Consider the following 22953-nt stretch of genomic DNA (forward strand, 5'->3'; position numbering starts at 1 on the left):
TGTTTATGGTCTGGCCGGAGATCTCCCTCCGTTGCCCAGTAGATTCCCGATTCAGGTGGTTGAGACTGGTTTTAAGTACCTGGGGATTCATGTCTCCTTGGATTCCACCGTCCGCTACGACCGTAACCTTCAGGCTCCTCTCCAGCGGCTTAAACTTGACGTCTCACGGTGGCGTCGCTTGCCCCTCTCTCCATTGGGGCGTGCGACTCTCTTTAAGATGATGTCGCTCCCTAGGTTCCTGTATGCACTTCAAAATATTTTTGATCCCATACCTTCCGGGTATTTTCGGGTGGTTGAGAGCCTTCAGAGACAATTGATTTGGGACGGGCGTGCTCGTAACTCCTTACCCAAACTCACTTTGCCGTGGTATGACGGCGGCATCGCCCTACCTGACATCAGACGCTACTACTGGGCCTCGCAGCTGTGCGCGGTTAATCACGTAACCTACACCCCTGGTCCTGCTCCCACCTTTGCGATGGATAAACATCTCCTGCCAGGTGGGAATTTTAACAGGGCACTATATTCTAAGGAGCCATTTAACGCCCTGACTGGTCCTACGAAAAGTGCTGTGCGAGTGTGGCGAGACGCGAATGCTGCTATGGGATGGGGCGATAGGTTAACTCTAGTGACACCGTTGTACGACTGATATTTATTTATTTATTTATTTGAAAGTTTTATATAGCGCGAACAAGATCTTTGCAGATATCAGAGCGCTTTACAATGCAGGGGATTCCAACAAGAGAATGAAAAACAGGTCATTAAGGAGTAAAGTAGCAGCGATACAATAATAAAGCAAATATTACAGATAAATGTGTGCACAGATAGTCAGGTAAGCCAATAGTACAGGTAAAACACATAGTCATAGGAATCGAACAGAATAATAAAAATCGGTGCAGAATCTTTACAGCTCAACATTAATAGGTCAAGTGTATTTGGCCATGAGGATAGCTTTTACTTCTTTCTTAAAAAGTGTGAAGGAGGAGATGAGCCTGGTTTCAGGAGGGAGTGAGTTCCAGATCCTGGGTGCCATTCCTGAGAAAGAGCGTTTATAGGTTTTTTCCTTCTGGAATCTTTGAGGTTTTAGCAGAAGATTGTTTGAGCTTCTAGTGTTTCTAGAGCCGCCCGAGATAGACAGCTTCTGAGTGAGGTATCCGGGGGAGCTCAGGTGTACAGCCTTGTGTGTCATGCAGGCTATTTTCAGATGTATTCTGGCTTCAAACGGCAGCCAGTTCAAGGATTTCAAGTCAGGGGAGATATGTGAGTGTTTTTTTGACCCCGTGATGAGTCTCGCTGCAGCGTTTAGAGAAGCTCTTAAGGGTGCAGTAGTCGTTAGCGGGAGACCGCAGAGGGCGATGCTGCCGTATTCAATACGCGGGATTACTAGTGCTTGTACTGCAGTTTGGAAGTCTTTGGCTGGCAGGAAGGGTTTAAGTTTCCTCAGGGTGTTGATTTGGAAGTTCGCTCCTTTAGTAGCCTTGCTGATATGTTGCTGCATGTTGAGATTGGAGTCGAGAGTTATGCCTAGAGATTTTGCTGAATCCACTAAGGTGGGCTGGACATTGAGTGCAGTTAGCTGTTTAAGCCAAGTTTGAGTGGTAGAGATCTTCGCGGGAGGTGAGATCAGGAGGAACTCTGTTTTCAGAGCATTGAGTTTGAGATGATTATTGGCAAGCCATGATTGGGTGTTTCTGATCGTTGAGTTCAGGAGTGAAATGTCATTGGGGGATTGTAATTTGAGATATAGTTGGGTGTCATCTGCGTACATGTGAAAGAGTACATTGGATGCTTGTAGTAAGGTGGTGAGAGGTTCCATAACTAGGTTGAACAGAATTGGTGATAGGGAAGATCCTTGGGGGACGCCTAACGAAACAGGTATTGGCGAGGACATCAGGTTGTTACTCTTGAATTTCTGCGTCCTGTTATGTAGAAAGGAGGAGAACCACTTGAGAACAGTCCCAGATATACCCATTCTTGAGTTCAAGAGATTGAGTAGATTGTCATGTTTAACAGTGTCGAATGCTGAAGAGAGATCAAGAAGGATGAGGTGGCAGGTATTATTTTGATCTAGGATTTGAAGGGCATCGTCAATTATGTGGGTCATAGCAGTTTCCGTACTGTGTCCTGCTCGGAACCCTGATTGATGCGGGTTGAGGAGATCAAACTGATCAATGTGTTTAGTCAGTTGCAGTTGTGCGCATTTTTCCAGTAGTTTGGCGAGGGTGGGAATATTGGTAATGGGGCGGTAGTTGTTCAGGTCGGATGGGTCGGCGGTAGGTTTCTTTAGTAAAGGTGTGACTTGTCCAACTTTGAGGGAGTCTGGGAAGGTTCCTTGTTGGAGCGAGCTGTTGATAATTTTAGTCCAGAGTGGTAGGAGCAATGGGGTGAAATCTTTGACAGCATTAGCAGGGAGGGGAGCAGTGAGGTGATTGGAGGGTTTCAAGGTGCTGAGCAGTTTGCCTATTTCTTCTTCGGAGTAGGTTTCGAAGGAGGACCATGTAGCATTGTTTTTTAGTTCGGAGGGTGATATGCAATTGGGTGTGACGAAGAGGTTTGCGTCAGTGCGGAGATCACTCATGTTGTCAGTTTTTTGGGTAAAGAAAGGGGCGAAGTCTTCACAGGAGGGAGCTTCGCATGAAGTACTTAGAGGTTGGGGTTGTTCCTTGGCTTGTGTTCTGCTTAGCTCAAACAGTTTTCTTGGGCTGTTTTTTGCTTGGTCGAGTTGGCTGCTGAAGTAGTTTGCTTTTGAGCGTTTTATTTTCCTGAAGTAGGCGTTTCTCTTTTTCTTCAGGATTTTCAGGTGCAGTGCAGAGGGAGCTGCTCTCCAGGTGCGCTCTGCCATTCTCATGGCTCGTCTATCTTCATTGAGACTCCCGTCGTACCATGGATTGGAGATTTTAGCGGAGACTCTTTTTAGCTGTATGGGAGCAGCCTCATTAATTATTGAGGTCATGGCGTTGAGATAGTGGTCAGTCAAGGATTGAACATCTGTAGCGCCCGTAGGAGGGAGCAGGAGGTCGCGGCTGTTCGGGGGTAGGGAGTATGGGTTGAGTTTTTTCAGATCTCTTTTCCAAACTTTAAGTCTGGAGAGTTGACCCGTGTTGAGTTTGACTTTTTCGTTGATGAAGAATGTGACCATATGATGGTCTGACCAGTCACATGGTTGAATAGACTCAAGTTGGATAGCTTCCTCTTTGGCAATGATAAGGTCGAGGATAGAGCCTTTCTCGTGAGTCGGGCTGTTGCATATTTGGGTGAGGTCCAGTGCGTCGAGGAAGTTTTTAAGACTATTTACCACCGCATCATTGAGATCGTTCCAGTGGAGGTTGAAGTCACCAAGGTATATTTGGGTGTGCTGTCGTCCAGCGTTGATTGAAATCATGTCCATGATTTGTTGGACGAAGGAGCGGTTGTCTCTGGGCGGGTGGTAAATGCTGTGAAGAGAGCATGTTGGTTTGCCCTCGCTGATAATGTCGAAGCAGATATATTCGTAGGAAGTTGGGGAGGGTAGGGACGATGCAGAGACTTTCAGAACAGCAAGGTTGTTCCTGTATATGCATGCGATTCCACCACCTATCTTGCCATACCTGTCAAGCCTAATGATGTGGTAGATGGGGGGAACCAGAATGTCCATTATAGGTGTGGAAGATTCAGTTAGCCATGTTTCAGTCAAGATGATTAGGTCAAGGTCCAATCTTAGGATTAGGTCGGCGATGGCGGAGGAGTGTCTAGAGGCCGATCTGCAGTTTAGGAGAGTGCATTTAAGACGGGGTGTGTCAGTGAGGGTAGAGGGTACTAGAGAGAGGGGGACTAACTTAAGGTTATTCGAGACGGAGATTCTGTTGTTTAGTGTGGAGGGTCTACAGGGATTTGTGGAGAACGAAAGGATTCGAGAAATGGGACATGATTGGTATTAGCAAGGTGGAGGATCTCTGGTCGAAGGGTAGTGTTAAGACTTTTGAGGCGCTCAAAATAGAATACGAGCTTGACGACAAGGAGCACTTCAGGTACTTTCAACTGCGGCATGCCTTGACCTCCATCTTCCCCCCTTGGACGGCGATTCCCCAATCCTCGCCGCTAGAGGATCGCATCCTTGATGGCCATGTGCCGGACAGTACTATCTCCATGATCTACAAGAAACTCATCAATAACAGGGCTGATCTTGTGCGACTCAGGGCTTCGTGGACCGCTGATGGCTTGGAACTCGATGATGAGGATTGGAAAATGGCTGTCTCCTCCCCTAAGGAGGTAGCCATACCTGCCCGCCTCCGCTTCGTACAGTTAAAGATCCTCCATCGAGTATATATGACTTGTACGCGTCTGGTGCGAATGGGTTATTCCCTTGATGGGTTATGCAAGCGCGGCTGCAGTATGAGTGGTACCTTCCTGCATATCATTTGGGAGTGTCCTGAGGTGTCTGCCTTCTGGTCTAGAGTGCATGCGATTATGGAAAGGGTCACTGGGGTCTCTCTATTGCCTGAGGTCCGACGATGCCTTCTTAATGTTTGGGAACCGACGGACTATACTACGGCCCAGACTTTTTGGGCGACTCTTGGTAACATGGTTGCCAAAAGGGATATTGCACAACTCTGGGGTTCCCATAGACCACCCACGATAACGGCTTGGAAGGAGAACATGGACTGGTGCATGTTCAGGGAAAAGACGGTCTATGTGGCTCAGGCCGACCTAAGAAATGGGGCAGAATTTGGTCCCAGTGGAATGCTTACCGTGGGAATATTTGTACCCCTCCACAGGACTACACCATTGATATTTCACTGTCCCCTTAGTCGACGTTCGGGACGTTTGTCTGTAAAAATACGTATTTATTGAGCTGCTCGCCACCCTTCAACCCGAGACATGTGCTTCATTATTGTATGATACTTGGATTCTTTGCCCTCTCCTCTAGAGTCCCTGCAATTGACTTTTGCCATGTGTTTATGTGTTTTTATGTTGTTCGTTTAATTCATCAAAAGTTTAAAAATGAAGCCTACTACGCTTGTCCTTGATTCTACGGTATGCTCATGGAAACAATGCGGGTTGTTTACCCCGCATGCAAAATTGGAGCTTCACTGTATGATGTTATATTGCTGAATGTCATAGCGGCCGGCCCATTGGGTTGTAGGCAGACAGCTGTGTATTATGCATAAAGAAAATAAAGGTTTTAAAAAAAAAAAAAAAAAGCGTCTCCGAGCGAGAGCTGCCGTGGAAACTTCAGCGCGCAAAATTGCTGACATTGCATGTTCTCGGCGGAGGCGAACAGATCTAACCAAGGCTCCCCACAATACTGAAAGAGACCTTGCGTCATCTCCAGAGGAAGATGTCATTTGTGATCCACTAGGCATCAACAGCCGAGTTTCTCCGCTCTGGCTTTTAGAGAAGCTGCCAGGTGTTGAACCACCAGGGAAATGCCTTACTGCTCCAGTCATTTCCAAAGACGCAAGGCCTCTTGACAAAGGGTTCACGACCCCACCCAGCCCTGTTTGCTGTAGTACCACATGGTGGTGGTGTTGTCTAAACACTTCTACCATCCTTCCCTTGATAGAGGGTAGAAAGGTTTTTAGTGCCATTCGGATCACTGTGAGCTCCAGCATGTTTATGTTGAGTCTAGATTCCGCCAGAGACCTCTGCTCTCCACCTCTCCCAAATGGCCGCCCCATCCCAGGAGTGAAGCATCTGTCACTACAGTGCGATCTGATTGGGTAAGGGAAAGAGTTCTGCCTCTTCATTAACCACCACTGAAGGTCGTTTCCAGTTCCCTCTGGCATCAGGACTATGTCGGAGAGATTCCCCTGGTGCTGCTCCCACTGAAAATTCAGGTCCCACTGCAGAGCCCGCTTATGCCATCTGGCATGGGTCACTAGTAAAATGCAGGAGTCCATGAGGCCCAGCAGCCTCACTCATTCTCACCAAAATCCAGGACAGAGGCTGAAACATCGGTATCATAGCCTGAATATCCTGCACTCACCATTCAGGAGGATAAGGCCGAAACTGCACAGTATCCAGAACAGCTCGGATGAAAGGGAGCATCTGAAAGGGAGTCAGGTGTAACTTCTGCAGATTGATAGTGGATCGCAGGGAATGCAGGAGGTTTGTTGTAGTCTGAAGGTTGGGAGACACCAGCCTGGGGCACTGGAAAAGGCCAAATGGGTGCATGATGAATTGAAAGTGCTTGTGGCCTACCATGAACCACAGGTAACACTGATGGGCAGGCAGGGCAGGAATATGAAAATAGTCCAATGCTACCATTCAGTCTCCTGAAACAAGTGCAGACTAAGCCTGAGCTAAAGTGAGCATCTTGAACTTCTTCTTGAGGAAGAGGTTAAGGGTTCTCAGATTTAAGATAGGCTGAAGCCCTTTGTTTGTTTGGGAATCAGAAAGTAGCTGGAATAGCAACCACTGCCTAGTTCGGACACCGCAACCCTCTCTATAACTTCCCTTTGCCAAGAGACCGGTGGCTTCTTCATGGAACAAGGACAAATGATCCTCTGTCAGCCAGTCATGAGTTGGAGGCAAAGGAGGAGAGGAGAATTTGAAGGGAAAGAAGTAGCTCCTCTGAATGATGGGTAAGACCCACCAGTCCACTGTTATGGACTGCCAGTGGTCGAGATGATGGCTGAATTTGCCACCAACTGGACACCCATGATCTTGTAGCACAACTTACTTACCTTCGGTAATGATATATCTGTAAGAAACAGTAGTTAGTGTTAGATTCCTTACCTTAGAATATCCCCAGGCGTCAGACATTATCTGGAAAGCTTTGCGTAGCAGTACCCCTGCGCGTCGGTAGGCATCCTCTGCGGCTCTGCGTCCATCGTCATGATCGCCGGGATGATGTTGTCGGAGTACTTCGACAATGCCCTCACACGCGGAGGTCAGTTCTTGTACATAGCTTTCCGCACCAGTAACGCAGAGCCATGCCAGAGACAGACACTGGTGCCATGAAATTAGGGCCTGCAAAGGGAAATACCTTAACCCTAGATATCGGTTCGCAGAACGGGGAGGATGGGTGGGCGGTAAGGAATCCAACACCAACTACTGTTTCTTACAGAAATATCGTTACCGAAGGTAAGTAACTTGTGCATCTGAAAGAAATTGGTTAGTGTTAGATTCCTTACCTTAGAATAGATACCCCAACAATACCAACCCCGGTGGTGGGTCTGTGAACCAGATCACACCAGAAAGTCCTGGAGAACGGAAAGGCCGAAAAAGCCATCTCTCCTTGATGCGTGGAGAGGTGTGGCTCACTGGTTAGAGGCGGCAGACCCGAGTGCAGAGAACGGCCCGGGAGCAGGGTTCGATTCCCGACGCGGCAGGATCTTGAACCAGGATCAGCGGACTGATAATTCTCGCATCGGTGCCTACTCCGACCAGGGAGCACACTCGGCAACTCTGGGCATTAGCTTGCCTCATCTCCACAACGGCCCCACACAAACGCCGGGGATGCCTGGTTTCACCTTGGAGACCCCCAGGAGGGACTATCTCACAGGGAAAGCCAGGACGGGTTCCCCAGCGGTCTATAGCGCTACGAGGCCTCCGGGTAGCAGTGCGCTTTACAAGACACAACAATTTATGCACAACACGACCCACTGAGAGATGGTCCATTTGTGCACCGTCCGTCCTTTCTTTGCACCCATGTAACCAGCAAAGAGCTGGTCGTCCACCGGGAACTGGTGTGTGCAGTCTAGATAGAAGGAGAGCGCACGTTTTGGGTCCAGACGGTGGAGCCTCTCTTCCTCTTTCGAGGGATGCGGAGGTGGAAAGAAGGTGGGCAATGTGATGGACTGCCAGATATGGAAGGCTGTAACCACCTTGGGCAGGAAAGAAGGACTAGTCCTAAGACAACCTTGTCCGGATGGACAGAGAGGAAAGGAGGCTTAGAAGATAGAGCCTGGAGCTCACTCACTCTCCTGGCAGAGGTGATGGCAACCAGGAATGCAGTCTTAAGAGTCAGAAGACAAAAAGGGCAATTGTGAAGTGGCTCGAAAGAAGCGCACATCAAATAGGTAAGAATAAGGTTCAACTTCCACTAAGGCATCACGAAAGGAACCGGAGGAAACATGTGAGTGATGCCTTTCAAGAATCTATTTACAACAGGGGACTTGAAACGAGAAGACTGATCAGGAAGCCTTAATAAGGCTGAAACGGCAGAGAGGTAGCCTTTGATAGTGCCCAGAGCAGAGCCCTGCTGGGCAAGAGAGAGTAGGAAGAGGAGAACCTCAGAAAGGGGGGCAGAGAGTGGATCCACGGCCTTTGCTGTGCACCATGTCACAAATTTGTTCCACCTGCAGGTGTATACCGATTTTGTGGTGTGACGCCTGGCTGCCAGAATCACATCACAACTTCAGGAGGCAAGTCAAATGTCCTCAACTGTCGCCACTCAATCTCCAAGCATGTAGGTGGAGACTGGACAGGTTCGGGTGGAAGACCGTCCCCTGCTGCTGCAACAGAAGGTCCTCCTGAAGAGGCAGGTGAATCTGGGGATCGACTGACATGCTGAGTAGCTCAGGATACCAGTATCTTCGTGTCCAGTACTGAGCCACAAGCATGACTTGGGCCCGGTCACACCTGATCTTCTCCAGCACTCTGGGCAGAAGTGGTATAGGCGGAAAGTCGTATAACAGACCACAGCTCCACTCGCGAAGAAAAGCGTCTCCGAGCAAGTGCAGCCTTGGAATTTCCAACGCGCAGAACTGATGACATTGCGTGTTCTCTTCGGTGGCAAATAGATCTAATCAAGGCTCTCCCCATTGCTGAAAGAGGCCTTGCACCACGTCCAAGTGCAGACGACATTCGTGATCCATCATGCATGGACGGCTGAGTTCGTTCGCCCTGGCTTTCAGGGAACCTGCCAGTTGTTGAACCACCAGGGTGACTCCCTGGTGTTCCAGCCATTGCCAGAGGCGCAGAGCCTCCTGACAAAGGGTCCATGACCCCACCCCGGCCTGTTTGCTGCAGTACCACATGTCCGTGAATACCTGCACTACACTGCCCCAGACAGAGGGGAGGAATGCTTTCAGTGCAAGCCGGATCGCCCGCAGCTGCAGAAGGTTGATATGGAGCCGGGAGTCCGCCGGAGGCCAGAGGACTCTGATCTCCGCCTCTCCCATGTGGCCCCCCAGCCCAGGAGGAACGCATCAGTCACTACTACATGCTCCAGTTGGGTTAGGGAGAGGGATCTGCCGCTGACTCAATCGCAGTTCGTGAGCCACCACTGCAACTGTCTCGCAGTGCCCTCCGAGATCAAGACGTGGTCGGACAGGTTGCCCTGATGCTGGGGCCACTGAAACTTCAGGTCCCACTGCAGAGCCCGCATCCGCCACCTGGCGTGATGCACCAGAAGGATGCAGTAGGCCATCAGCCCCAGAAGCTGCAGCGTCAACCTGACCGAGACTCAGGATAAAGGCTGAAAGATCGGAATCAGAGCCTGAATATCCCAAACACGCTGTTCGGGAGGATAAACCCGAAACTGCGCCGAGTCCAGAACCGCTCCGATGAAGAGGAGCTTCTGAGAGGGGCACAGGTGTGACTTCGGCACATTGATGGAGAACCCCAGCAGGTGCAGAAGGTCGGCCGTAGTCTGGAGGTGGCTGAGGACTGCCTGGGGCGAGCCCGCCTTCAACAACCAGTCGTCGAGATAGGGGAAGACTGACACCCCTGATCTGCGCAGATGAGCTGCGACCACCACCATCACTTTCGTGAAGACTCAAGGGGTGCTGGTAAGGCCAAATGGAAGCATGGTAAACTGAAAGTGCTCGTGGCCTACCGTGAACTGCAGGTAATGCCGGTGGGCTGGCAGGACGGGGATATGGAAATATTCATCCTGCAAGTCCAACGCTACCATCGGGTCTCCAGGGTCCAGGGCAGGTAGGACCTGAGCTAAAGTTAGCATCTTGAACTTCTCCTTTCGGAGGAAGCTGTGGACGCTCTGGAGGTCCAAGATAGGGCGTAAGCTTCATTTGCCCTTCTTGGGTACCAGAAAGTAGTGGGAGAAGCAACCACGTCCTACTTCTGGCCCAGGAACACGCTTGATGGCCCCCTTGGCCAAGAGGGCCATAACTTCCTCCTACAGAAGTTGCAAGTGATCCCCTGACATGCGGTGGCATGGCTGGAGGGGTTGCCTCGAAGGGGAGGGAGTAGCTCCTTCGGATGATTTGCAGCACCCACCTGTCCAATGTGATGGTACGCCAGTGGAGCAGGTGATGGCGAACCCTGCCTTCCACTGGCGTTGACTGGGCCTGAAAGCTCAAACTAGGAGGGCTTGGAGGCAGATGCTGCGGGCGGATATGGACTGGCCTTGCCGTTGTCCCTGGCACCGCCATGGCAGTTACCACGTCCGCGACGGCGTTGAGGTTGGTTCTGCGGCCTGCGGCCAGCTGGATGTGTGGGGGCACCCCTTCCTTGGCCACGAAAAGGGCAAAAAGTGGAAATTTGCTGGAGTTGGGTGAGGCCCAAGGACTTGGCAGTAGCCCTGGAGTCCTTGAAACGCTCCAGCGCACTGTCCGCTTTGTCGCCAAAGAGGCGACGACCATCAAAAGGCATGTCCATAAGGGTGGCCTGGACATCCCCCGAAAAGTTGGCGGACCTCAGCCATGTGTGGCGGCGAACCGCCACTGTCGTTGCAATCGCCCTACCCAGTGAGTCTGTGGTATCAAGTCCACCGTATGGAATAGGGTGCTGCATCCCGCCCTTCCGATAGGGCTTGGGTAAGCTTTATACAACAACAATTAATACCTGGGGGTCTAAAAGCAAGTGAGTGAGTCAGACAGATCGGATCACTATACCAAACTATGCAAAATAACACCAGTGAGAGAAAGTTGGTAACTACTGGTCTGGTCAAGGCCCAGGAGTATATGGAGAAAAATAGTTCCCATCAGAAGCCACACTGTACCGCCCTCGTTGTCATCATTTGGGTTCTCCTTACCCAGGAGACAAAACGGCCAGTAAGTTGTTACCGTGACCGGAATGTGGTGTGCGGGAAGTACAGGAAAGAATATGAGTGGCTAATGAAAAAGCAGTGTATAGTGATTAGAGTGAACAAGTGAGGGGTAATAATAAAATTAGGTGAACTGGGTAGAAAAAGAAATTTATTGATATCTCCCAATCCCTAAGATTAAAAGGCAGGTGTGGGTGCAGGTTTTAAATAATAACCGCACTTCATAGTGGTCGACATGTTTCTGCATTCAAAAGAAAAAAGTTTCTAATGCATTCTTCAGGACCTAGTTGGAAATACACTACTGCTTTGTCAATGATAAATAATGAAAAAATATCACCTGGGGATCCCAGGCGTGCTCAACCGTATACTGTTAATGCATAGTGGCATTGGATCCAAAACGAATGACAAACACACAAATAAACAAAGAAACAAATGAGCATGAATAATTACTCAAGTAGTTCTTGTTTCTAGACATACTGAAACTGCAATATGTTCACTCATACCAGGACACAGTCTCTAGTGAACACTCACCCATGTATGTTGGTTGAGAGGCTTCACCCCACCTGGCTGCAGCGCAGGTAAAAGGAGCACCGCTCTAAAGATAATCATAAAATAATTATAACGCGGTTTCATTAAGAGAAAAGGAAATAAATTGGGTAAGCTTTGCCTGGACCTCCTCCCGATCCGGAGAAGTGGTCGGGAATGCGATCTGGGATGTAGAGGCCTGGATAACCAGACTCTCAAGGGTGGGGTGGGTGGACAGAAAGCAGGGGTCGCCGGAGCCGGGCGGTGGCGTCGGGCCACGTTCTGATCTACAGGAAGGCTCGTAGAGGGCTTGAACCAGGTGCCCATCAGAATATCGGAGAGGGTTTCGTTAAACGGCAGGAGAGGCTCTGAGGAGCTTGCCTGCGGTTTGAGCACCTCAGTGAGGAGGTTAGTCCTCACGGCCGGGACAGGGAGTTCAAGAGCCAAGGCCTTGGCTGCCCTAGTCAACACCACGCTGTAAGCAGCCCCCTCCTCGGTAGCCACAGATAGAGGGGAAACAAATCCAGTGCTGGGCGAAGTGTCCAGACCACTGGCCTCCCCCAGCTCGTCTGGCTAGACTGGCACTGCAGTGCCAGAGGGTCCTCAGACCCCTCCCAGTCCTCCTCGTCATCCATCTCCTGATAGTCAGGGAAAAATGATGGAGCTGGGTCGCCGGTGAATGGCTCACCCATCGGTGTTGAAGGCAGCGCCGGTTCCGGACCGGGGCTGGAACCGGGAACGATGACGTCCGGGGACGGCGTTGGGGGAGACACCCTTGGGGACGGCGCCAGCAGAGGGGTCATAAGTTCGACTGGCGATGGCCCGGGTCCAGGCCTGGATCCTGTGAGACCCTGCGGCGGCAGGACCGGAGTCCCTGACGATACAGGGGCCTGAGGAAACCCGACGGCGCCCTTGCAGGCCGGAGCCGCCGGCCTGCAAGGGCTCCCAGACGGACCCTCGGGCCCGAAGGCGCCACGGCAGGGCTCATCAGAGGGAAGTGCAACGTCATGGCAGTGAGGACGGCACTTATCTCCTCCGGCGTCGCGTGCAGCCCAGGGACAGGCAGGTATGGAGCTGGACGCGGCGCTTGCGGCTCCGGCGGAGCCGCGTGGGCGGTGTCGCCCGAACCCCCGGAAGAGCGATGACGCTTCTTCGACTTGTTCTTTGAGTGCCTCGACCTACCTGAGGACTTGGAGCCAGACGAGTGGTAGTGACTCGTAGACGTCGATGACTGTGGCCCCGCGACTGGTCCCTCGACCTCCTCCTCGACCAGGACCTCGAACGGTGCGGGCAGACTGCCGAAGCTCGAGTCGCTTACGGGACCGCTCCTGCCTCGTCATCGTGGTCGGCCCCGAGACAGTAAAGGCACCAACGGTGGGGGTCGGTCACCGATATCAAGCGGTGACAGTCCTCAGAGGGCTTAAACCCAGGCATCCTTACCGGCACTGTGAGTCGAGTCGACTCGTGAGACGTTCCAAAACAGATCAAAAAGTTAGTCAAGCATGACTAAGAGTACTGCTCTTCCCGGATCTGCGCTTGCTGGCGCGGAAAAAAGAAGAACGGACGTCAGCGCGCAAGGGTGGCGTCTAAGTACTCCGGCTACGTCATCCCGGCGATCACGATGCCGACGACGGACGCGGAGCCGCAGACGACGCCTACCGACACGCAAGGGTACTGCTACGCAAAACTTTCCGGATCCAGTCTGACGCCTGGGGATATTCTAAGTTAAGGAATCAAACACTAACCTGCTTCTTTCAGATGGGCAAGATTAGGAGGGCTTAGAAGCTGCAGGGAGATTGGTGGTTGTGGCAGACCTCTGGCTACCTGACCTACATGATTGGTATGAACCACATTCTCGCCCTCGTACAGACTGGAAATCTTGCATGGGGCGGTGGCTGAAGTAAGGTTGGGGCAGCAAAAACCCCTTTCATAGCCATGAAAGGGGCAATAGGCAGACTGGACGCATGGTAACGGAGTGGCCCAAGAACTTGGCAGTAGCCCGCAAGTCCTTAAAATGCTCCAGCCCCGAGTCTGCCTCGTGTTTGGAGAAATGGTTGCCATCAAAGGACATGTCCATGAGGGAAGCCTGAGCATTACCTGAAAAGCAAGATGTTCTCAGCAAGGCATGGCTTCTAAGCACCACTGTCATCGAAACCACTCTGCGCAGTGAGTTGGTCGTATCCAGACCACAGCTAATTATGAACTTCGCTGCAGCTCTCGCGTCCTTGACCGCTTGGGCAAGCACAGTCAGGGCCTCCACCAGGACCTTTGGTAGCACTTGTGCAACCGTGTGTCACACAGTGTGGGAGTACCAGCCAGAATAAGCATGAGGTGTTCACAAATCACAAAGCAAGCTTGGTGGAAGAAAACATCTTCCCCAAGCTTTCCAGCCTCTTGGATTCCCTTTCCGGGGTGCGGCAGGGAATGCGGCATGGGACGTAGAGGCTTGGACCACCAAGCTCTCAGGGGTAGGGCGTTGAGTGAGGAAGTTCCTGTCACCAAGTACAGGGCAGTGGTGGCAGGCAAATGTTCCATTCACAGGAGCACCTGCGCTGGGATTGGATCAGGTTCCCAGTAGGACACCCATAAGTGCATCATTAAAGGGAGCAAGCGTGGGGAAGAGGAAGCTCCCAGTTGTAGCACTCCTGTCAAGATGTTAGTCTTGACTCCCACCAAAGGAAACTCAAGATCCAGGACTTCAGCTGCTCTGTTCTCCACCATGGAATAAGATGATCCCTCCTTCATAGCCATGGTAGGGGGAGAAAGCATACCAGTAACTGGGGATGTGTCCAGACCACAAGGCAGTATGGTGTGCTGAAATTGTGCTCCCTCCACAACAAATTAGAAATATTTCATGTGGGAACTGTAGGAATGGTACATAAAAGTAGGCATCCAGCAGGCCCATGGTCACCATACAGTCCTGCAGATCCTAAGCCAACAGAATTTGGGCAAGAGTCATTATCTTGAACTTCTTCTTCAGAAATTAACAGCACCTTTAGATCCAAAAGTGGACTAAGCACCCATTTTTCTTGGTGACCGATAAGTACGGTGATTTCTCACTTTGCCAGTTCAAAGTACCCTTGGCTAGTAACAAACAGTTCTTTTGAGAGAGAAACTGTGATGATCTACCAGCATTTGGATGACAAGTCAAGGAATGTTGGTAGTGGTGCCCAAGAAAGGAAGGACTCAATCAAAGTGAGTTGGTGTAATCAAGCACCAGAGAGGTAGACATTGTTATATTTTGCCTCTGATGACCAGAAGCAGTCTATGAAGAGGGCATTACAGAGATGTGGCAGTAGTGACCAGAGAAGAGGAAGATTGACGCTGTTGACCTTGTCCTCTGGCATCAATCCTGCCCGTGGAGTCACAAAAAAGTTTAGTTGGCTACTGGACGCAGCAAGGGCTGCCTCAGGAGATAGACATGGCCCCATGAGAATTTTCTAAACTTTCTATGATACTGATTAAATTAGTGAGTAGGGGTAAATAACATAACAGAAGAGAATGAGCCAAAGCTTTGCAGACCGTAAAGAACAAACGGCTTTCTCAACAAACTTTACTGTGCATGCACAGTGACACCCTCCCCACAATGTGGTGCAAGAATGTAATAACAATTAAAAATATCATAATCACAAATACATTTTAAAAAGGAAAAAAGGGAGAAGACACAAGACACTGCACATAGAGCTATTCAAGTGGTGCTGGTCCGCTATGATCTATGAAAACAATATCTTTTGCTTCACAGAGGCAATCATCTATCATATCATAACGCCAAGGTGATCCTGCACGTCGAATCGTTTTGGTGGTATTTATGATTTGTAGCCACTTACTTCAGGACAAAGAGTAAAAATACAATCTCCCACGCAAAGTTGTGCTGCCCTGGGGGGAGCGCTATCAAGTGAAATAAGGAGTGACTTTGAAGCGGCCGCTTTGTGTTTCACAGTGCAGGCAGCAACCCGCCTGCACTTTTAAGACGCATGGTAACGGAGTGACTCAAGAACTTGGCAGTAGCCCGCAAGTCCTTAAAATGCTCCAGCACCGAGTCTGCCTCGTGTTTGGAGAAATGGTTGCCATCAAAGGACATGTCCATGAGGGAAGCCTGAGCATTACCTGAAAAGCAAGATGTTCTCAGCAAGGCATGGCGTCTAAGCACCACCGTCATCGAAACCACTCTGCGCAGTGAGTTGGTCGTATCCAGACCACAGCTAATTATGAACTTCGCTGCAGCTCTCGCGTCCTTGACCGCTTGGGCAAGCACAGTCAGGGCCTCCACCAGGACCTTTGGTAGCACTTGTGCAACCGTGTGTCACACAGTGTGGGAGTAGCAGCCAGAATAAGCATGAGGTGTTCACAAACCACAAAGCAAGCTTGGTGGACGAAAACATCTTCCCCAAGCTTTCCAGCCTCTTGGATTCCCTTTCCGGGGGTGCGGCAGGGAATGCGGCATGGGACGTAGAGGCTTGGACCACCAAGCTCTCAGGGGTAGGGCGTTGAGTGAGGAAGTTCCTGTCACCAAGTACAGGGCAGTGGTGGCAGGCAAATGTTCCATTCACAGGAGCACCTGCGCTGGGATTGGATCAGGTTCCCAGTAGGACACCCATAAGTGCATCATTAAAGGGAGCAAGCGTGGGGAAGAGGAAGCTCCCAGTTGTAGCACTCCTGTCAAGATGTTAGTCTTGACTCCCACCAAAGGAAACTCAAGATCCAGGACTTCAGCTGCTCTGTTCTCCACCATGGAATAAGATGATCCCTCCTTCATAGCCATGGTAGGGGGAGAAAGCATACCAGTAACTGGGGATGTGTCCAGACCACAAGGCAGTATGGTGTGCTGAAATTGTGCTCCCTCCACAACAAATTAGAAATATTTCATGTGGGAACTGTAGGAATGGTACATAAAAGTAGGCATCCAGCAGGCCCATGGTCACCATACAGTCCTGCAGATCCTAAGCCAACAGAATTTGGGCAAGAGTCATTATCGTGAACTTCTTCTTCAGAAATTAACAGCAGCTTTAGATCCAAAAGTGGACTAAGCACCCATTTTTCTTGGTGACCGATAAGTACAGTGATTTCTCACTTTGCCAGTTCAAAGTACCCTTGGCTAGTAACAAACAGTTCTTTTGAGAGAGAAACTGTGATGATCTACCAGCATTTGGCTGACAAGTCAAGGAATGTTGGTAGTGGTGCCCAAGAAAGGAAGGACTCAATCAAAGTGAGTTGGTGTAATCAAGCACCAGAGAGGTAGACATTGTTATATTTTGCCTCTGATGACCAGAAGCAGTCTATGAAGAGGGCATTACAGAGATGTGGCAGTAGTGACCAGAGAAGAGGAAGATTGAAGCTGTTGACCTTGTCCTCTGGCATCAATCCTGCCCGTGGAGTCACAAAAAAGTTTAGTTGGCTACTGGACGCAGCAAGGGCTGCCTCAGGAGATAGACATGGCCCCATGAGAATTTTCTAAACTTTCTATGATGCTGATTAAATTAGTGAGTAGGGGTAAATAACATAACGGAAGAGAATGAGCCAAAGCTTTGCAGACCGTAAAGAACAAACGGCTTTCTCAACAAACTTTACTGTGCATGCACAGTGACACCCTCCCCACAATGTGGTGCAAGAATGTAATAACAATTAAAAATATCATAATCACAAATACATTTTAAAAAGGAAAAAAGGGAGAAGACACAAGACACTGCACATAGAGCTATTCAAGTGGTGCTGGTCCGCTATGATCTATGAAAACAATATCTTTTGCTTCACAGAGGCAATCATCTATCATATCATAACGCCAAGGTGATCCTGCACGTCGAATCGTTTTGGTGGTATTTATGATTTGTAGCCACTTACTTCAGGACAAAGAGTAAAAATACAATCTCCCACACAAAGTTGTGCTGCCCTGGGGGGAGCGCTATCAAGTGAAATAAGGAGTGACTTTGAAGCAGCCGCTTTGTGTTTCACAGTGCAGGCAGCAACCCGCCTGCACTTTTAAGCTGGATTAGAGATCCCCTTTAGAGATCCCCTTGCAGGCGGGTGCAGTGATTGACTGCACCCACTGGCAAGTGGATGTCTGGGAGGTCCATGGGATACCTATACCCCCATTTAGAGGGCTGCCATCAGGGGTGGCACTCTAGTGCACCTCCATGCAAATGAGGTAACACCATCTGGTGATGGCGCTGATTGTATATGTGCACCAGCGCTATCTGTATTACCAAAGTGCCCCGAAGTAGGAACACAAGCCGGTTGCGACCCGAGGGCACTTTACACAATATGGCCCCAGGTGGCTTTTAAAAATGCATTGTTCTGTCCATCCCCTCACATACACTTGTTAACTTTCTATATCTTCACAGCATGTCACAAGTAACTTTAAATGGGAAACTGCTTACTTTTGTACATTCTGGCAGACACATATCCAGCAGGAGTACCCAGTAAAACCCACAATACAACAGCACACGTCATCAAGGCTCCTCGATTTGCTGGTGAGAGAAATCCAAGGCAGGCTAAAACTGAAAGCAAAAAGAAGATTGGATGAACTGTCAATTCTTGGACAAAGTTTTGTTTTAATACACTTTTTCAGGTTTGTAATTTAAACCCGGGCAAACAGAAGAAATAAACCCTCACAACGCTGACATTCGAAGTTCCTCAAAAGTTAAGGGTGCAAAATACACCGTTATGCTCTTTTACAAAACCTTAAACTGTATGTGCCAGTAACAACTGTTTAGTCATATTTCCTTTAACATCTACACCTTAGGTCATCACCATAAGGCAGCAGAAGTTTCCAATGGATTCTAGATGTTGTTCTATTTCTTTAGACATCACCTACGTGGATAAGCATTTCTCTGCCACAATAGACCAGTCCATGTTGGCTCACCACTCACCCACACTGGGCAGTTCCACTGAGCCCCACCATCTGGTTCTATCCATGCATGCGATCATTAAACCTAAATCACAAAGAAATGTAGTGTTTTTTGCATTGTCCCAAATATCGAACAGGGCATGTTTTGCTTCGTCTTCCAAGATTTCAAGATTTATTTATTTAAGTGATTGGTCTTTTAAAAACAAAAACCATTACGCCAATGACATTTATAATAGTACTACTGCATACTTCTATAAACACGTAAAATCATTAGTAGAATTTTTACAAGGTTGGTCTAAAACATACTACTATACAGCAATTATTTAAAATTTTGTTTAAAATGGAGATTTGGGAGTTCTTGTCTTTATGACAGTCTATTGTGATCTCCACGGAGTTTCAGCCAATTTCCTTTACATACACATTTAAAAGTTTCACCCCCCTGCATACTAGAGGTGTTGAGGGCCCGTCAAGCCAGGTGATTACGGCTTCCCTGCACGTTTGTATGTTCATACTATTCAGTAGTACTTTTATTAGAGACTTCCGTTCTTTTAGTAACTTCAGGCATACACAAAATATATGTTGAATCGATTCGTATTTGTATCCACAAAGTCTACAAACTTGGTTATCACTTCTATCCTTCCATGCTTGGATTAAATCTTTTGTTTCCCACATGCCAAGACGCAGCCTCATAAATTGATGTTTTAGGGTAGGCGAGAAGTAGGCTGATAAATATTCCCGTGGCTTCTTTTTTCCATATGAGCGGATAACCGCCAGGCGTGCAGTCTTAGCAGTAAGGTGTTCTCATCCGTTGAGTGAGACAAGAGTTTTATTGTGGTGTTAATTTGTTAACCTCTTCGATGCTCGTGACGGAACCGTTCCGTCACGAGCCACGGGTGGGCTGTGCTGGTGACGGAACGGCTCCGTCACGGCCCTGCCCCCGAGCCTGCGCATGCGCGAATTCCGCACCTGTGCCAACGTTCTAAAGAACGGGCGGGCCGTGACGGAACCGTACAGTCACAAGCACAGCTCACCCGCGAGCCGTGACGGAGCAGTTCCATCACAAGCACGGAACCGCCGCGCGGCCGCCCCACCCCCTTAGCGCTGCGGCGGAATAGCCACCGCAGCGAAGGAGTTAAAAGCCTTTTTCCCTATGCTAAGATTCCAAATGTCTTTCGCAGACAAATCCTCTATCACCTGGTTTAAATAACTACCCCAGGATCCGTGCATTCTCTTTTCTTTTTGTCTGCCTATTTCTTTCCAGCATAGTTGGTCTATGAACCCGCTTTCAGAAGCATGTAACCTCCAACATAATTTAATGAAGGCGCCTTTGCTCCGAAATTCCTGCTTTTGTAAGCCAAACTCTTGTCGCACCTGGGCTGGCGATGCACATTGTTGGATATGAAAAACTTTTTTGTAGACTTTTGTTTGTATTTTGTTCAAGGCAGGGATGTCACAACCTTTCATTATTTCAGTGCCATAGGTTACTGTTGGCATTAACTGTGCCTGCATGACAGTTAATTGGTTACCGTATGATGGACAACTTAATTTCTTTTTCAGAACATTAAAACCATATATCAGGTTTTGGGATTTCGACCTCACTGAGGTGAGCTGTGAATTATAGTTCAATTTTTGTTCTACCATGAACCCAAGATATTTATAGGAGGTGACCGCTTCAACTTTTTTACCCTCTATTTGCCATATGAATCTCTTGCATTTGGCATCCACCACATGCACAACCTTTGTTTTTAGTAAATTCAGTTCTAGCTCTTGGGCTGACAAATAATAGGCTAAGGCGCTCATTCCTTGTTGTAAGCGGATTGGAGATTGGCTTAATAGTACTAGGTCGTCGACGTACTGACAGCACCGGATTTCCTCATTGGCTATCGATGGAGGATGACTATTGGTTTCCCGGAGAGCGTCTTCAAGATCAGATATGTACAGATTGAAAAGAGTTGGAGCTAACATGCACCCCTGTTTCAGACCATTCTGGGTGTATATTTTCTTTGTTATCCACTGGCCGTCCCCTAACTTTACCTAACTCCATAACATGAAAACAGTTCTCTGATGGCGTATAATAACTTTGTTGGGATGCCCCATCTTTTCAGTTTTCCCGATAAACGTTTACGGGGCACACTGTCAAAGCTTGCTTAAGGTCCTCAAAACAAGCAAATAAGCTAAATTTAGCTTTTTCGGCTAGCAATGTTAGAGTAGTTAGGTTAGTTAGAGTGCCAGCTCCGGGCCGAAACCCTGTTTGAGATCTTGGGATGAGGTTGTGATTGTCTGACCATTTTTTCAATTGGGTTAACAAGCAGCTTGCATATAACTTTGCTTCAACACCAATTAGAGCAATCAATCTATAATTTGTCGGCTTTGTTGAGTTCCTCCTTTGAAAATTGGCTGGATGATGCTTTCCCTCCATGATTCTGGGATTCCATTTGTAATGAACAACTCATTGAAGAGTGGAGTAAAGTAATGGGCCCAATATGGGGCGTCACCCCTAAAAAGGGCATTGGGGATTCCATTGGTGCCTGGCGCGCCCTCTAATTTTAATTTCTTTATCATTTTTATTAATTTGCTTACTTCCATTAATTCATCCGAGTTTTTGTGCTGTAGGGCGATATGCCTGTTATTCAAGTTGATGACACCCGGAAGAATTTCCTTTTTTCGTTCCTCGCTGCTCCTGCAATCCCTTTTTACTGTTTGACTGACTGATGTTGATTTGGGCTTTGGTTCATTGTACATACTCATTATGTGTGCTACCCATGTATCTTCGTTAATCCCTTCATTTTGATGTCTATTTTTCCCAAGTGTCAGTGAATTTATCGGATACCAAAAGTGTTTTCCGTTCCATTGTTTACTTGCCCGAAGAAGTTTATTCCATATTGCAACTCGGTATCTGGTTTTGGCTATTCAACAGGTTTGTTTATGTAGATTTCTTGATTTTTTGAGCTCACTTCTGTTGGGGTTTTCCCCCATTATTAGCTGGTTTGCGTCAGCTCTTATTTTACGCACTATTTAGCTTTTCTGTTTTCGTAATTCATGAGTGAACCAGGGATGGTGACTGGTTGTCCAAATGTGCTTCCTGTGACACTGGCGCCACGGTCAAGGTGACTGACGCAGGAATCTGGGGATCACGGTTCGATCCCCGGCTCCGCCGGCAGGTTAGCCCAGCACCATGTAACTCTGGGCAATACCTTGCTTAATCTTCCCGACGGCGTCCAGCCCCTAGAGAACATTACAGGTAATTGTTTGCGCTTTATAAATGTGGATTATTATAACACTTGGAGGGATGTTTCCTCTAGTTGGTCCAAAAGGTTTCCATTAGGGCTCCCACTAGATTTTCCCAAGTGCTTAATCTCTCGCCCTTCCCTGTTTGCGTTGTCTCTGAAATTTACGATTCCTCTAGGCTTCCTTTAATCCTGCCTGCATTGCAATATACTTCAGCCATTACCTTCTCGATCCCAGTACCTCGCCAATTCCATCAGTTTTTGAAAACGTTTTATTAAGAAGAAATCAGAGCGTTGTAAAATCACATGGCATTTACATCTATCACTGTGCATTGAAACAAAGGTCGGCGACATTACACACATTGATAATACTTGTTGCAACATACATGTTCCTGTTGGCATCGCAATTCAATCTTTTTAAGTTGTAGGCGTGTGGCGTTGAGAGTAGATTTTTAGTTTCTGTCAGCCTGGCTGTAAATTGCTCAAATTGCAAGGATTGTGGCATGTGATCACTTTCTATGCGTGACACGATTTGGAATTTTTGTGTCTGTCGCACTACAGTTTCACTCACTAGGGTATGATAAATGGTTGAACTTTTGGTCCCGCTTAAGAAGGTCGTTGAGGCTGGTGAATCCTCATTTGTGTTTCCGTTAAGGTGAATTAATCCTAGTGTTTCAAATTGTCGTCTAAAATTGATGCCCTTTTTGTTCAGGTTCCCTGGAGTATTACATAAATTGATGTTAAAGTCACCTGAGATGATAAACTGTGTCTGACAATACAGCCTTAGTAATGTTTTTATTATTTTAAACAACCTATTCATATGCTCATTTTTTGTCTCCTCACTTGGGTGAATGTATACGTTTAGTAGTATTAGTATTGTTGGAGCCCCCTCGTTCATATGCTGTTCAAGTTGGATACGAGAACCCAATGTGTCCCTATAGGGAGTTTTCTAATGACCAGTCTAATTTGGTTGAAAAATACGAGGACAAACCGCCCTTTGGGTGTCCAAATTTTGCCAATTGTTTTGCTGGTTCGTGGTGCCGGATAAAACCTATAATATTGTAAGGAGCTGTGCTCCAAGTTTCTTGGGCTCAGATGATGTGATAGGCTTGTAGGAATTCCATGGGGATTTTTGTTACTTGGTTTAAGCAACTCCTTATACCAACCTAGGAGGGTCCTTGGTTGGGACACATCCAGATACTGTGACAGTGGCAAAAGTCGCCCATTTCCCAGCAGTCCTTACTGCATAAGTCCCAGCTGATCGTGGCAACCCGCAGAGCCTCGAAACTGGTTCCCCAACTCCAACATCTGCATCTCTGACCATTACCTAACAGCCTCTCCCAGTTTAAATCTTATCATAGAACACCTCAACAAAATTGCAGCCAATGAAATGCAGGGACAGAGTGCTAAAGAGTTCGTCATACGCT

At 48.4% G+C, this 22953-nt stretch overlaps 1 protein-coding gene across 1 annotated transcript in view; it reads right to left on the reverse strand.

Annotated features, from left to right (window-relative positions):
* LOC147718680 (transmembrane 9 superfamily member 2-like) overlaps positions 1 to 22953 on the reverse strand; it is a 1534671-nt gene that overhangs the window by 568196 nt on the left and 943522 nt on the right. Inside the window, exon 11 of the mRNA XM_086918630.1 lies at positions 17830 to 17949. Within this exon, the coding sequence (XP_086774756.1) occupies positions 17830 to 17949 (120 nt within the window). The remainder of the gene's footprint in view (positions 1 to 17829; positions 17950 to 22953) is intronic.

Source organism: Lissotriton vulgaris, chromosome 4_1 (genome assembly GCF_964263255.1).
Source record: "Lissotriton vulgaris chromosome 4_1, aLisVul1.2, whole genome shotgun sequence".
Taxonomy (NCBI): domain Eukaryota; kingdom Metazoa; phylum Chordata; class Amphibia; order Caudata; family Salamandridae; genus Lissotriton; species Lissotriton vulgaris.